Source organism: Phaseolus vulgaris, chromosome 10, assembly GCF_051622355.1.
Source record: "Phaseolus vulgaris cultivar YP4 chromosome 10, ASM5162235v1, whole genome shotgun sequence".
Classification (NCBI taxonomy): domain Eukaryota; kingdom Viridiplantae; phylum Streptophyta; class Magnoliopsida; order Fabales; family Fabaceae; genus Phaseolus; species Phaseolus vulgaris.
In genome coordinates, this window is record NC_143507.1 from 40,815,560 (window position 1) to 40,830,543 (window position 14,984).

General features: G+C 28.1%; 1 protein-coding gene across 1 annotated transcript; it reads left to right on the forward strand.

Annotated features, from left to right (window-relative positions):
- The first annotated feature begins 4,186 nt into the window (after window positions 1-4,186).
- Window positions 4,187-5,262, forward strand: LOC137818041 (uncharacterized). The gene has a single exon (XM_068621262.2). It carries the CDS (start codon window positions 4,236-4,238, stop codon window positions 4,959-4,961), a length of 726 nt encoding a protein of 241 aa, XP_068477363.1. The 5' UTR covers window positions 4,187-4,235; the 3' UTR covers window positions 4,962-5,262.
- The last annotated feature ends 9,722 nt before the right edge of the window (window positions 5,263-14,984 follow it).

Below are 14,984 nucleotides of genomic sequence, written 5' to 3' on the forward strand. Positions count from 1 at the left end.
CAGACCTGCAGAGCTAACAAACGTGTCACTTTTACCGTTATTGTTGAGCGAGTAAATAGCCCTTGCCAATTGCTGAATTTGTTCGGCACTGAAGTGTTGTACGAGGTTTCTATCGGACTCGTTACTTGTGCCTTCTTTGCCAGACATGATTTTTTATTTAGGGGATAAAAATGGAGAGGCTGTCAGGGCACCAAGATCGGTGCTCTGATACCATATAAGAAAATGATAAAAGATGTAAAGAAGAAAAGATGTTTCTTATTCTCTTATGTCTATTTTACATCACTCATGTATAGGAAATATATAGGGAGTTTCTCTCTCCCAAATTACAATCTAATTAGGTAGGATACTAATCATGAGATTCTATAATTATTAAATTAATGGCATATAATTGGGTACAATATCGTCAAATATTGCATACAATAATTGCATATAATTTTATAATTATTATTTCCTTAATATACATAGTGAAGTTCAGATTAAGAAAAAATCTCGTTATTTAATTGTAAATCGTTTTATTTATGTCAATGATATCGTAATGGAGCCTTGCTGCCTCATCTTCATTTACATCTTTAATCTGCAATTGTCTACTGTGTTCTCGAACGGGATTGGGACCTAGAGAACTATTGAGACTCTTTTTGTGCTTCTTTGGTCGGTCAGTCGGACAACACTTCACTTCCTCTCCTAGCAAGCTCCTCACTCTTCCCTACTCCTCGGTCTTCACATAGTCTCGACTCGGATGACATTTCGACGCTCAAGTCAGATTTAGTATTTGGTACTCGGTATGCTTAGTACTGAACAATGACGTACTTGATTCTTGAAATTTGTGCTATTTATATTATTTTAGTGGACCTTTCTTATTGGGCCAGATTAGAAAGTTTGGGTCATGTTTATGAATGTATTATCTCGCTCTTGATTGCTGATTAACTTAACTAACTCTGCTTAAGCGTAATTGGATTTGTAGTGTCGATTGACCCATTGATGGAGATTGAGACTCAGTCTTAGTCGTGCGGACTCTACCAGTACATCTACTTTTCTGTTCCTTAAACAAATGCTGAATATTTTGGAAAGAAAAAAAAAGACATTCTATAAGTTTAAATCAATTTTATTAATTTGGCTTATAATAAAATCAACTTATAGATAAGGTTTGCACTCATTTATATATTATAAAATGTCTTTATATCTAATCGATGTGAAATTTCCAATACAATTTTCTTGTGTCGAGACTTTCCAAACTCATACGAGAGATTATATGATGAATAGTCTGATAATGGATGATCTAATAAGTCCAACAAATTCTCATTAAAATAAACTTTAAATATCTCTGATACCATATTAAAAATTGGACTTTAAATACATCAATATCTTTTCTCTTTATTACTTTATCTTTAAGTTGAACTATGATCATTTAATCCGGAAAAAAATACAAGAAAAAAAAGCACACAATTATAGTTAAAAAAATGCAAATAATTTGGAGTCGGTTTCCAGAAGTAAATTATCCACTTTTAAATGTGTGGAAGTATAAATGCAATTGAACCATAACTTTAGGAATGAATTCTTAAATAGGGTAGAGATTCTACTGCCTCCAAATGAAAAGCTTCACGCTTCAAACTCAACGGTTATTTGTGTGTTTTCATCGACATTATTATTAATATTATATAAAACAGTATATATGCCAAGTTTCTACCGAATAAACGAGAGCCATAGTCAACCATATATAAAATAAACAAAATCGAACCTTTATCATAAAATATGTTTTAAACTTTGAAAATAACTCTTACTTAAAGAAAACGAGTGAATTGTTACATTAAAAATAATAAAAATTAACTATTTGTTCCAGAGACGCACAACCGTTGACATTTTTGTGTTGCAGAAGAGGGATACCCTGTGGAAATTGGCCATGCATGCATCTTGAAAAGGAACGAATAAAACTGAGAAATTCAATATTTTCAACTTTTTATTTTCTTTTTACCTTTCGATGTCATCAAGCAATAGTTAATTTGCAACTTTAATATTTTATGTTTTGAAAATTTGTACCTTGCTCCTTTATTTTTTTAACGTCATTTAAAATAGTATTTCTTTTGTCAATTAACGTAATTAACATTTTTTTAAAATAATTAATTTTAATATGGTAATGTTTCAAAATTGACAAAAATACTTAAATTAATTTCAAAATAGTCAAAATACTTAAATTAATTATTATAATAAAGTAAATTACTAAGTTTTGTAATGTAAAGATAATGACAATTCCAATGTTTGTAAATCCATTATTTTTCTCCCACTCATGTTTCATTCCAAGTGCAAGATGAAGATGGATGTAAGGAAAATCAGAACTAATTCTTCTCGAGTTGTGTAAATGATTGTAGAATTTAATTGTTAATAAAATTATAATTTAACCTCTAATTTAAGAATTTGAATTTTTTAATACATAATTTTAGAATATGAGATGAATAATAACGTTTTATTCTCAAGTTTGTGTTAATTTCATGAGTATAGGGAAAGATGGAGATAAAATGGCTAAAGAAGAATTGACAAATTAAAGACAAAATAAAAAGACAAAGTTGAGCATTGAAAAGTCGCTCAATAACTCGCCCAAACAAGATCAATCTAGAGGCAAAATTGTTCTCTAGAACAAACTCACCCAAGACTCGCTTAAGTGAGTTTCCCTCTAACGAAGTTGTGTTTTTCTCGTGAAACTCGCTTAAGCAAGTAATAGCTAGCTTAAGCGAGATGTCACTTAACCTACATCAAATTAGGTTAAATAGGAGGGTGAGGGAGAACTCTGGACATGAGTGGGATGATAATCATAGATAAAAAATCCTAGAAGAGGTATCAAGGAGAAACACCCAAGATATTCTTTTCTTTCTTTCCATGCTTGTAATGGCCAATATGAGTGACTAAGTATTCTCTTTGGATTGAGAGTAATTTGTTCAAACTATTATGTATTGAGTTGATATATATTTATTATATTTGATGATTAATATTATCATTTTATTCTTCTAAGTTTGAATCTTTATTCATGATTTTGATAGTTAGATTTGACTGGAAAGTATATTTAAGCATATGAGATAAATTATAAGCTTAATATAGTTGAATGTTATAAATAGATTTGAAATGCTAATTGTTTTATAACATTTGTTCATAATGATAAAAAGTTTTTGTAAATTTGCAAGAAATCGATATTTAGGAGACAATCTTAATAACTTTGTAATCGATATGAATATTTTTATATGTGCATCTATGTCAATAAAGATGAAATGTTATATGTTTTTATTCATTGAAAACACATATGAGTGAGAAGGATTAACACCAATTCCAATTTTCTCAATTGAATAATCTAACTCATTTACTTTGTTTTTATTTTAATTTCTTACAAATGCATGATACAACCAACTTTTCAAACAAACTTTGACAGTTTTTTATATTTTTTATATTAAGTGAATATTATACTTAAGATTTTAGAATTATTCTTTGTGGGTTCAATATTCGTCTTTATGGACAATTTACTACTTATGACTCAGTACACTTGCTGAAATAGAGACATCAATAGATACAAAATGAACACTTGCAAAAGTAATAAGCAAGCAGAAAGAACATAGATAAAAATAGAATAATGAAATTGAAAAGTTTTAACGTGAGAAAACCTTCTTGACTTGAGAAGTAAAAATAAAAACTCACAAAACTTAGTACAGAAAATGTCTTCATTATAAAATTTGTTTATCTTGTTTTATAAGGATAACACTTAGTTTCACCCAATAAAAATAAAATAGAATGTCAAACTAACCTCATTAGAATTTATAATCTTACACTTAAAAGAAAAACTAACTATGTTACCTATTCCCAGAGACGTACAACCGTTGATAGATTTTGATACATATAACCAACCAAAACAAATGTAATGTAATGTAAGTCATAGGATTAGAGTCGCCAACCATCTTATAAAACTTTTATGTTAAGGTCTAATGATGTTGTAGACGTTTGGGACTAAAAATTGGTGAAAGAGTATATTCCAAAAGGCAAAAGCAGTTTTTGTCAGCTGGAAGTGGCAAATGCCTATAGAATCTAATGCTTTTCACATTTTCTGTCATTCCATGTTTGTTAGCTGTTAATAGGTACAGTAACAAAAGCTGATCTTGTTTAACCATATAGCATCATCTATAAATAGCATTTTATGGCTCATACATTTTCATACTCAAACCAAAGAAGCTTCCACCATCAAGCTTGATTTTAGCATTTCCATGGCTCACCCAATTCTGATTCGTCCATGGTCTCGTTTGGCCTCTTTGCACTCTCCTTCTTCTTCTGCAGAGTCACATCCTAAACCTCAGCTTCCACAACCTTCTTTCAAAACAACAAACACTAACTCTCACGACACCAATGCCATTGCCACCAAATCTCTACCAACAACAGCAGATGTTCACACCCCAATTCACTCACCAAACCTCAAATCTACTACCCCTATGGTCTTTCCAGCTGCCAAATTGAAGGTTCAACCTCCCCCGGTGGTAGAAGTCACCATTGAAAAGCCTAATGATGGCAAGGGCAATGCTTCATTGAAGAATGAATCAGAAGAAACTAAGAACAAAGTCATTGGCCCAAATGAAACCAAAGGAAAAGGTATTCACACAAAGGTCTCAGAGGGTCATGGCGTAAGGGTCATAACAATTTCAGGGGAAAACAGAGGTGCTTACATGAAAATAACACAATCCCAAAAGAAGCAGCCCATTCACAAGATGGGGAATTCTGATGGTGAGAAAGTGAGAACACTATCTTCTCCTCCAAACAGAGCTTTTTATGGGAACAGCAACGTGCAGTGTGTCAACAACTCAATGCTGTTGAACTCTAGTTTAAGCCACCATGAACCAGGAGTGCACCTTATTGTCCCAAAAAGGCCATTTCCCAAAGGATTGCATCTCAAGGAACGTGATGAAGTTCAGACAATTGATTTAAAGGCGGCGTTTTAAGCTAGTTATTCTTTGTTTTAAGCCTAGTTATGGTGTGGTTATGTAATAAACTAAAAAATAACGTAAAAATATGAAGTTTAAGTTATAAATAATTTCATCTCTTATGTTAGAGATCAAATAGGGATTGATGATGTTCTAACTCTAGTTTTCCAAGGAATAGGAGTCCTCAATTGATGCATAAAATAAGAGTCTTCAAATTTGCTATTTTGATTTTTTTTTCTTTTATTGATAAATAAGTGATGTATAATTTTATTATTATAAATATCTGATTATTTGGTGGTCATTTTCGATCTTACAAAAATGTCTATATTCCGATATATAATCTGAACTATACCGCAAAAAAATGAAAAAAAGAGAAGAGGTAGTAGTTGTGGGGAACACAAAACTTAGAAAATGAAATGAAAAAGCAAAGGAGGAAAATTACAGAGAACTGTTAAAAAGGAAAACGGTCTTTAAAATTAAAATCAGGTTCCAGACGGTATCCTATTAAGATTCTATTTGTTTCTAACAACGGATTTGCTGCAAGCGAAGAAAAAAAAACACAAAAATAAAAAAATAATGAAAAGTAAAAAACGAGTTAAAAATACTTCGGCGTTTTTTCTTTATAAAATACAAACACTATGTGTGTGTATATATATATATATTAAATAATAATTAAAAAATAAAAAATAATGATAAAAATAAATAATAGTAATAATAATAAATATTATTATTATTATAAAATTTTCTTTATATGATATTAAATATTAATATATATTCCACCACTATGAATATAAGATTTTTAATTATCAAATCCTAAACTTATCTTGTGATATTATAAAACTTATTAACTATTTAAAAATATATTAAGTTATTATTATTGTACAAGTTTTTATATAATATTCAATAACAATAGAAAACCCACAAAATTTTTAATATTTATATATATGAAAATTTTAAAATTTGACTATCAGTACTAGATTATCATTATGGTAATGTTAAATTTTTATGTATTTAAAAAAGTAGAGAGAAACATGAAATCCTTTCATATATTTTAAATTATTATAAAATTTGATATAATCAATTTATCACAATTTAATGACTCAATTTTAACTAGAGTCACAAAATGGGTCAAAACAGTTTATTTTGGCTCGATCTCCATTGTCTACCAATAGCGAGGCAGACATGTTGATCCGTCAAGGTTATGCGGGCTGAAAATAGTAACACACATTGTCATAAGACGGGTTGACGTGCTGATTCGCTCCTTTTAAAAAAAAAATTGTAATTTTTGTTTTGTTTTATATCTATTTACTTTGTTATAATCATTGGTATCATTTTTTGAAAAATAAAAAATACAAGAAAGAGTAATAAAAATTAAATCAAATTTTAATGTTATAATGAAAGAAGGTTTAATATCTAACAAAATAAAGTAAATATCAACAATACTTTAATAAATCAAATTATGTATAAATAAATAAGTTAATGTAAATAAAATTTTGTATAAAATATTGACCACCACCAATTTTTATTCCAAAAATGTGAGATCCTTATTTAAAAGTGTAAAAAATAAAAAATGGTGTGTTGATTATCTCATCCCACCAATGATCCACAGACTGACAGATTATAACGAACCGGACTAATATGAGTTAACATTCAAAAACTATTCCACCCTACCTAAATTATGGCGGACAATGGGCCTATTTTGCTACCAGAGGCTAAGTAGGAATTTCTTCAAAGTTGTCATTTAAAATACTATTAATTTTTCTATTACTAAAAAAAGTTTACTTTTAATTTAAAACTAATTTCTCAACTAATTATTATTTTTCGTTGACTACAAGAAACGCTATAAATTTTTATGTTTATGTAACAAATAAAGAAAAACTAATTTACTTAGATTGATTTGAATATAAAATACGAAACAAATATGGGTAAAAAAGAAAGTCCATTTAATTTTATTTTGAATTAACATTTTTGGACTTGATTTACGTCTATCAAAAAGTGCTACAATTTCACATCTTCATGATATCATGGTCGATTTATTTTCCGAAATTAGTATGAAAATAATTAAATTACGGATACATGAACCCAAACATCTGTAATGACTTCAGCACCCAACCAAATGAAACTTCAACATGAAATATCAAATCATGATTACGCTATATATAACATGAAGTAAATGAAATGGTTTCGGCACAAAGAACACATGCAGTGTTCAAATTTGCACTGTTCAAAGTTGATGAAATGGTTTTGAGCATTTTCTCCGAACCATCTCCCAAAAGATATGAACCGATTCTCTTATCCAAATAAGGAAATTCTTACTTTTCGGGTAATTTATAAATTTGGTTGGCTTGTTTGAAGCTTTTATTGTCTATCTTCAACTCTTTTTTTTTTTACTTTCATTGAGGTCTAGCAATGAATATTTTCTGAGGATCCTATACATTACAATATTCTTGCACCCTAGATAGCATACATAACCTATGTATGTGTAGTCATCTACACCTTAGAGATGATTCGTCAGAACAGATATAAAAAATCAACAAGAAAGCGATTTACAACCAGATCAACATATAAGATGTTAAGACCATCCACACAAAAACTAAAGTGCTAAAGATATTCATCCCTGACAAAAGCTAGACCCAAGAACTAAGACACATCCTAGACCACTATATACCCATCATTTTAAGCAGAAAAAATCTCACTTTGGTGCATCCTATAACAAGAGTTTGATGCACATAATGGGATTAAGGTACCAATATGAAAAAGTAAAGTTTGATTTAAAATATATAATAGATCCTATACCAAGGCCACACGTTTCTCTGCACAGTATCAAAAATATCTTCAGCATTTGTTGAACAAGACTTGGTTTCTTTGTTTCAAAGATTAGGTTACATTTTTTACCAAGATGGTTAAAACCAAAAGGATTGAAACTTTGAAGAGGATTGTTATGAATTACATTATAGATTCCCACCCAATTTTCACACATATATCAGACTTTTGTGTTAAATTACATAGAAAAAAAAATAAGTGTTGAATAGTTTCTAATCCGTCAGAACTCATAGGACATTATTCTGATCTAGGAAGAGTCAACCCCTACTCAGATGGTGAATGATTTACTATGTAGTTATCCAGAAACATACTACACCGACAAATATTTTTGTTATATTTTTTTATTATTATTATACTTATTATAATTATACTTCTTATTATAATTATCAATATTAATATTATTAATAATATAAACATTATTTATATAATTAATAATTAATATCACTAATATTATTCAAATTATTACATTATTAATTATTATAATTATTATTCATATTACTAATACTATTTCATACTATTATATTAATATTATAATTATTGATATTATTATATTAATATAATTTGTATTATTATTTATATTATTAATATTAATAATTTTATAATGTTAATAGTATCAGTTCATACATAATAGTCATCAACTTTAGTTAATAAATAAAACTAATTCTTTTTCTGGAATAATATTTATCAATATTAAATCATGTATTATCCACTAATTGGGATATGTAGGTACGTAATATTCATCAACTTGAGTTCGTAGGTAATATTTATCCACTCTAGTGTCTGAATAAATCTAGAGATAATCTTGTATACTTTTTTTTTTTTTTCATTATCTACAATTATTATTTATAATTGTTAAATATAAATATTAGTTATGATTATTATTTATAATTATTCACATTGTAATAATATTATTAATATTACGCATATTATTAGAGTGATTAATATTTTTAATTGTGTTAATATTTGTAGTGTTATTAATATTATAAAAATATGGATAAAAATATTAATATTATTAATAATGATAATAAAATATTTATATAAATATTAATATTGAATTTACCTAAGAATATATATTTGTGGTTAAAATTTGTGGGTGTAAAATTTACCTATAGGCATAAATTTGTGATTAATAATTTATAAATAATGATGAATTTACTTACGGATTCATATCTATAGGTAATATTTTATAAATAATATTGAATTTATTCACAAAATCATATCTGTAAATAATACTGAATTTATCTACATATTCAGATCAATTGATAAAAAATTGTTGATAAATCTGAATTTTTTTTAAGTAAAGAGTGAGAAAATTGATGATACCATCTTCACATCCCATGCGAGTTTTGTAAAACAGCAATTGTGTCGGCAACTCAATAGTGTTGAACACGGGTTTAACCCACCGTGATCTAGGAGGACTGCATCTTTTAATCCCAAAGAAGTCATTTGGCGAAAGATTCTAATGTGGCGTTTAAGTTAGTTTATTCATATTTCTGGCTTGTTTAATACGAAGAAAAGAAAGAAACTCCTAGTTTTGCCACACAATAACAAAATGTCAAATTAAAAAGCATTAAAACCTTAATTAGAAGTTTTTTTTTTTTGTTTAGTTTGGTTTTTATGGTTGAACCATCAATACTATTTTTAGTTTGGAACACATCTAACGCTGATTAAAAAATATAATAACTGTACAAATAAAGAGGTACTAATAAAAACATTTAATTTAGTTGTTTTTTTTTAATATTTGATACTTTTAAAATGAAAATAAAATATTTAGTAGGAAATATTAACAAAAACATATTGTTCTAATCTTAAATTCATTAAAATAATATGTTATGATTTATTATCCTATTTAAGGTATTATTGGCTTTGAAAAAGCTCTTCTTATCTTAAAATATGTATCAAGTAGTAATAGTATTATTATTTTATATTAAAAATTTCACGTAAAATTAATTGATCAAATAATGTAAGTTTCGTTGAGTTTTGCACCTTACTTAACGAGTCTTGTGTTTCATAAAAAAAAAAGCAGGTTAAAGTTCTTTACAAACTAAAGTTGTTATTGTCCCTTAAAATTGTCAAACCCATCTTTTTAGTGAACATATTTATTGGGGGTGTTAATTGCACGACTTCAAAAAAGTTTTTAGTTGGATTGTAATCAATGGTGTTAAATTTTCTTCTTCTTGTCAGATCAGAAGAAGAAGAACGTATCAGATGAATGTCAAGAGTCCAGATCAATGTATACGATTAGTTCATAACAGATTTTAGTAGAGTTGGTTAGGTGTGGACATAATATTATTATACGTTGAGTTTTTATACATTCTTCTGAGAACATAGAGCAACTGTAGAGGAAAGCTAAAGTGCAAGGACACCATAGATTCTTTTCTATGACACATTTGTAGGGAGCAAGGTCTAATAATTTTAAAGGAAGACTGAGGGATCTAAAAGTTTTACTGTTAACTCAGCTTATAGCAAGGTAAGGAGGGTTAGTGATGGGGAGTCCTCTCCGATTTACTGTAGGTTGTGGAGGTGTAAAGCCTTGCCTTCTGCTGTATTATTGGCATGGAGGGTATTGGAAAATAGGATTGCGACTAGGGTTAATTTGGTAAGGCGCGGGGTGGTGGTTGAAAACCCTGTATGCCGCTTGTGTGGGAAGGTTGACGAGTCGTCGAGTCACTTGTTTGCCGTTTGTGACTTTGCTTGGAGGGTCTGGTGTTTTTGCTTTGAGTGGCTTGGAGTGTTGTTCGTAATCCATTTGGATCCTATGTAAAATTTTTATCCAATTTAGGTTGAGTCAGGCATCTGTTTCGGTTAATGATGTTTGGGGGGCAATTTGGGTTGGAATTGTGAGTGAAATTTGGAAGCATAGGAACTCGGTCGTCTTTAATGGAGAAGTGGCAGATGTGTTAAAAGTTTTTGCCTCGGCGCAAGTAAAGGTGTGGTCTTGGATTGCTGCAAAGTCCTGCGAAGTTTATTTTTCCTATCCTGTTGGGTTCTGGATCCTTTGGCCTGTATACGGCTTATTCGATGAAGCTAGTTAGCGTTTGGTTTGGTTGGTCATTTGCCGGCGGTTTTGGATGTCGAGTTAGAAGTTGAATTTTATGTGTGCTTGTAAAAGGGTTGGATCATCCCTGAAGTAGTTCCCATTTATTGAATTTTTTATTGTCAATAAAAAAAAGAGTCTAATAATGTGTGGTTAGCAGCTGTTTCTTAGGGTTCAAAGCTAGAGGCGGACCATGTTGTCTTTCTCTCAGTGGATTACGAGATATTTCAGTCATGTTCAATGTTCCACTCCCATTTCCTACCTCTTTTTATAAACGACTGAGTATAAACTGGTAAATGTTCTCTGTACAATATACATAGTGTTAAAGTCTGGAATAGGCATTGAATCCTTCCCCAAAAGGCTTATAATAAGGATTAACGTGTAGTTTTCTAAAGAGACTGAATTCCTCCATAAGCAAAATCTTTATATTGTTATATATAGTTTGTGTAAAGCTGGAAAGTGCCCAATTGAATCTAATGCTTTTCACATTTTCTGTCATTGAGTGTTTCGTACCAGGTAATAGCTATTTTCCACATGGTCTAATAATATTCCTCCTGCTCCAGAATCACTTCCTAAACCTCAGTCTGCAGAACTTTCGTCCAAAACAACTAACACATCCTCTCTCATGACAGAAAAGAAAGTGTATACCAAAAACATCAGATATCTTCACAGCCCAATGCAGTCACAAAAGCTCAAACTCTCTACCCCAATTACCTTCACACCTTCTACGTTCAAATTCGTGGAATAACATATTATGAATGATCCGATAACGGTTCGATAACTTAAGAAATAGACTTTAAGTCTAACTCAACCTCATAAAACTGCTTATTATATACAATGAAATACTCTAATCTATAATCGATGTGAGATCTTCAACACAAGTTCAGCTTGAGATTAAGACAGCTCTAGAAAAAGAAGTAACCGATGAAGAACCTAATGGAAATGGAAATGGCAGTGGTGCACTTAAGAATGAATCGGTTGAAAATCAAGTCATTGGCCATAATGAAAAAGAGGTGACTACAAAGGTGAAGAGTTCCTATCGCCAATACCAAATAACATTTTATCTCCAAATATAAGACATCGGAATGTAATGTCCAGAACTCCCATTAATAGTGTAGTTGAAATACTAAACAAATCATTATAATAGAGACTTTCATACAGTTGACATATTCAATCCGCTTGGTTAACGCAAACAATAACAGGAACATCATTACAAGAAATTAAGAGATTAAGTAAGATTATGTCATTAATCAACTACCAAATCAACTCGATAAGTCACAAGTCTTAAAAAACTTGGATCTACACGAGACCTACAGGGAAAGGCTCATCTTAAAATGATATAAATAGGAGGTCCTTCCACTACTAACAATTTTTACTAACTTTTGACTACTTGGTTTCTAAATACTAGAATAAAATAATTTAATAACAACGAATTTATAGATAAACTAAAAAATTATTAATATATAAAGTTGTATAGTGATGTCTAACATAAATTTTTTTATTTATATATATATTATTAATAAAAAAATTATAAAATAATTTTTGTATGTAATTCGTGGCTGACAATTTGTATGTAATGTTGAATTTACCTATCAAAACACATATATGGGTAATTTATCTACAAATATGTATTTGTAGGTAATAATCTATACGTATAATGCTTAGTTTATCGATAAATAAATATTTGTGGATAATATTTGTATCTAATATTGATTAATAAATATCTGTATGTAATACCGACTTATAAATATTCGTATATAATACCGACCGATAAATATTTATGAATAATATTTAAATGTAATGTTAAATTTACTTACAAATATGTATATGTATGTAATAGTTCATAAGTAATTTTTATTTTTTTTAGTATTAGTAGTGAGTTGGCTACAACTTAATTAACGACAAATGCACTGGGAAAAGATAAAAACAATGCAACGAATAAGATTACTAATAGTAAAAAATCATGATCTAATTTAGAATTTAAAGTAGTTAGTAGTTAAATTTTTTGTAGCTAATATTTGATATCAATTTAAAAATTATTTTAAACACTAATAATTTTTTAGTTTATAAAATAGTATATAATTTAGTTATTATTTTTCATTTTTAAATTAATTATTATTATTAAATATTTTTCTTGTGGTGAGTAATGTTGCTACGTAAAAAAGAGAGGAGAAATGGAGAAACAAAGACATGAAGATGAAGAATTATTATTTACAATCTCTTCATGCAATATATGAATACTATGATGCTGGTTTCTTAATAATTCTTAAGGTTGTTGTGTTGTTCAATTTAATTTGAAAACGGTCTATCGATGAATGTTGTATAGTGTTGTTGAACAATTATCATTAAACATTTAATATTTGTTAAGTGATGGTTGTTTGTGAGTTTGAGTTGAATATTTTTTAGGAGGCTTTTAGGTTGTTTGTTTATCTTGTTTTTCTCTTTAGCGGCTTTGGTTGTTTCTGGATTGTTTTCTGCTAGATGGTGGCTCTTTTCCTAGTTTGGGAGTGAGTGTTTTGGAGAGATGTGTTGCCGTGTCTTCACTACAAGAAAATCATGAAATAGAAACTAATTTTTAGAGACTAAAATAATTAACTACAATAGGAACTAAAATAGAGACCATTTTAGAAACTAAAAAAAAATTGGTTTCTAAATTAGTTTATATTATTTTATATTATTGTTAAATAGTTTCTAAATTGGTATCTAATTAGCAACTAAGGTTTTAACTATCAATTATTTAGTTTCTAAATTTGGTAGCAAAAACCTTTGTTACTAATTAGATATCAATTTAGAAACTATTTAACAATAATAGAAAATAATAGAAACTAATTTAGAAACTAAATTTCTTTTTAGTTTCTAAAATGGTCACTAATTTAGTTACTATTGCAACTAATTATTTTGGTTTCTACAAATTGGTTTCTATTTCATGATTTTCTTGTAGTGCTTATTATGTATAATGGTTGAATTACCGCTGAAATAGTTCTATTTATTTATTTATTATTGCTGATAAAAAAAATATTTGTTAAAAACTAAATTTAATTAGTTAATAATGTTGTATTTATGTGTGTACGTAAAACTATTTTAGATAATAATAATTTTTTTTAGTTATTAAATTAATATCTAATTTAGTTAATATAATAATTAATTATTTTATTTAATATTTTTTTTAGTGTTAAATAAATGAATTAAAACTAGAATAAAAAAGAAAATTATTTCCAATTGATATTGTGGTTCTTTACTAATTAACTAAAAATAGAATAACTTAACGTTAATTAATTATTGATAAATAATTAAATATTTCCATATTAAATAATGCAAATGAAAATAAATATAAATGCAATGCTCGTACATATCTCATAAAAATAATTTTGCCTATACAATAATCATAAATCCTTATACAGAAATTTTAAGAAAAGAAATATACTTGCACAGAATTATTATTCAACTGTTTAATTTGTATAATCGTTAATTTAAAATATGCACGATTATTTAACATAACATTACATGCTTGAATTATATAGCCAAAATAAACTTATAATTTAACAATATAAATAAATATTCCAAACACATTAAAATTTAAGAAACCATTTTATTCATTAAATTACAACGTAATATATGATGTATTTTTTTTTTTTACAAAAATACATATAGAATTAAATATGTTTTTCTCAATGTACTATAATGTAAAATTGGTTTTTCTCATTGATATAATCTTTAGATAATCGAAGTGTTTGTAATATGAAAACGATTAAAATGAATCATTAAAAGACAATATTAATTATTGTTTTGACATGGTAAACATGAACTTTCAGCATGAAGTATATTATAATATTCACGTTAGTTAGGGATGAATCATAATCCACCATTTTGACTTTATTTTTTATATAAAAAATGTTTAAAATATTAATATTTTATTTATATTAAAACAGGACTTTATAATTATAATAAATATTATAATTAATATAAGTGTTTTTTAATATTTTTTTAACTTGGAAAGAATGAGATAGCTTTGCAATCACATTGTTTCCACTCTCCCTCTCCATCTGTCTAACCATGTTTTTAACATCCAAAATTTTACTTCTCACTTTTGCTTGATCAAGAATTTTCTTGTTTGAGGAAAAATGGACCTAAGAGTAAGGTAATTTTATTGTCATATTCTAGTTTGAGCGATAATCTTTTGC

What these genes read in the sequence shown, in the direction of transcription:
- LOC137818041 (XM_068621262.2), top strand. Translation starts at nt 4,236, where the DNA reads ATGGCTCACCCAATTCTGATTCGTCCATGGTCTCGTTTGGCCTCTTTG.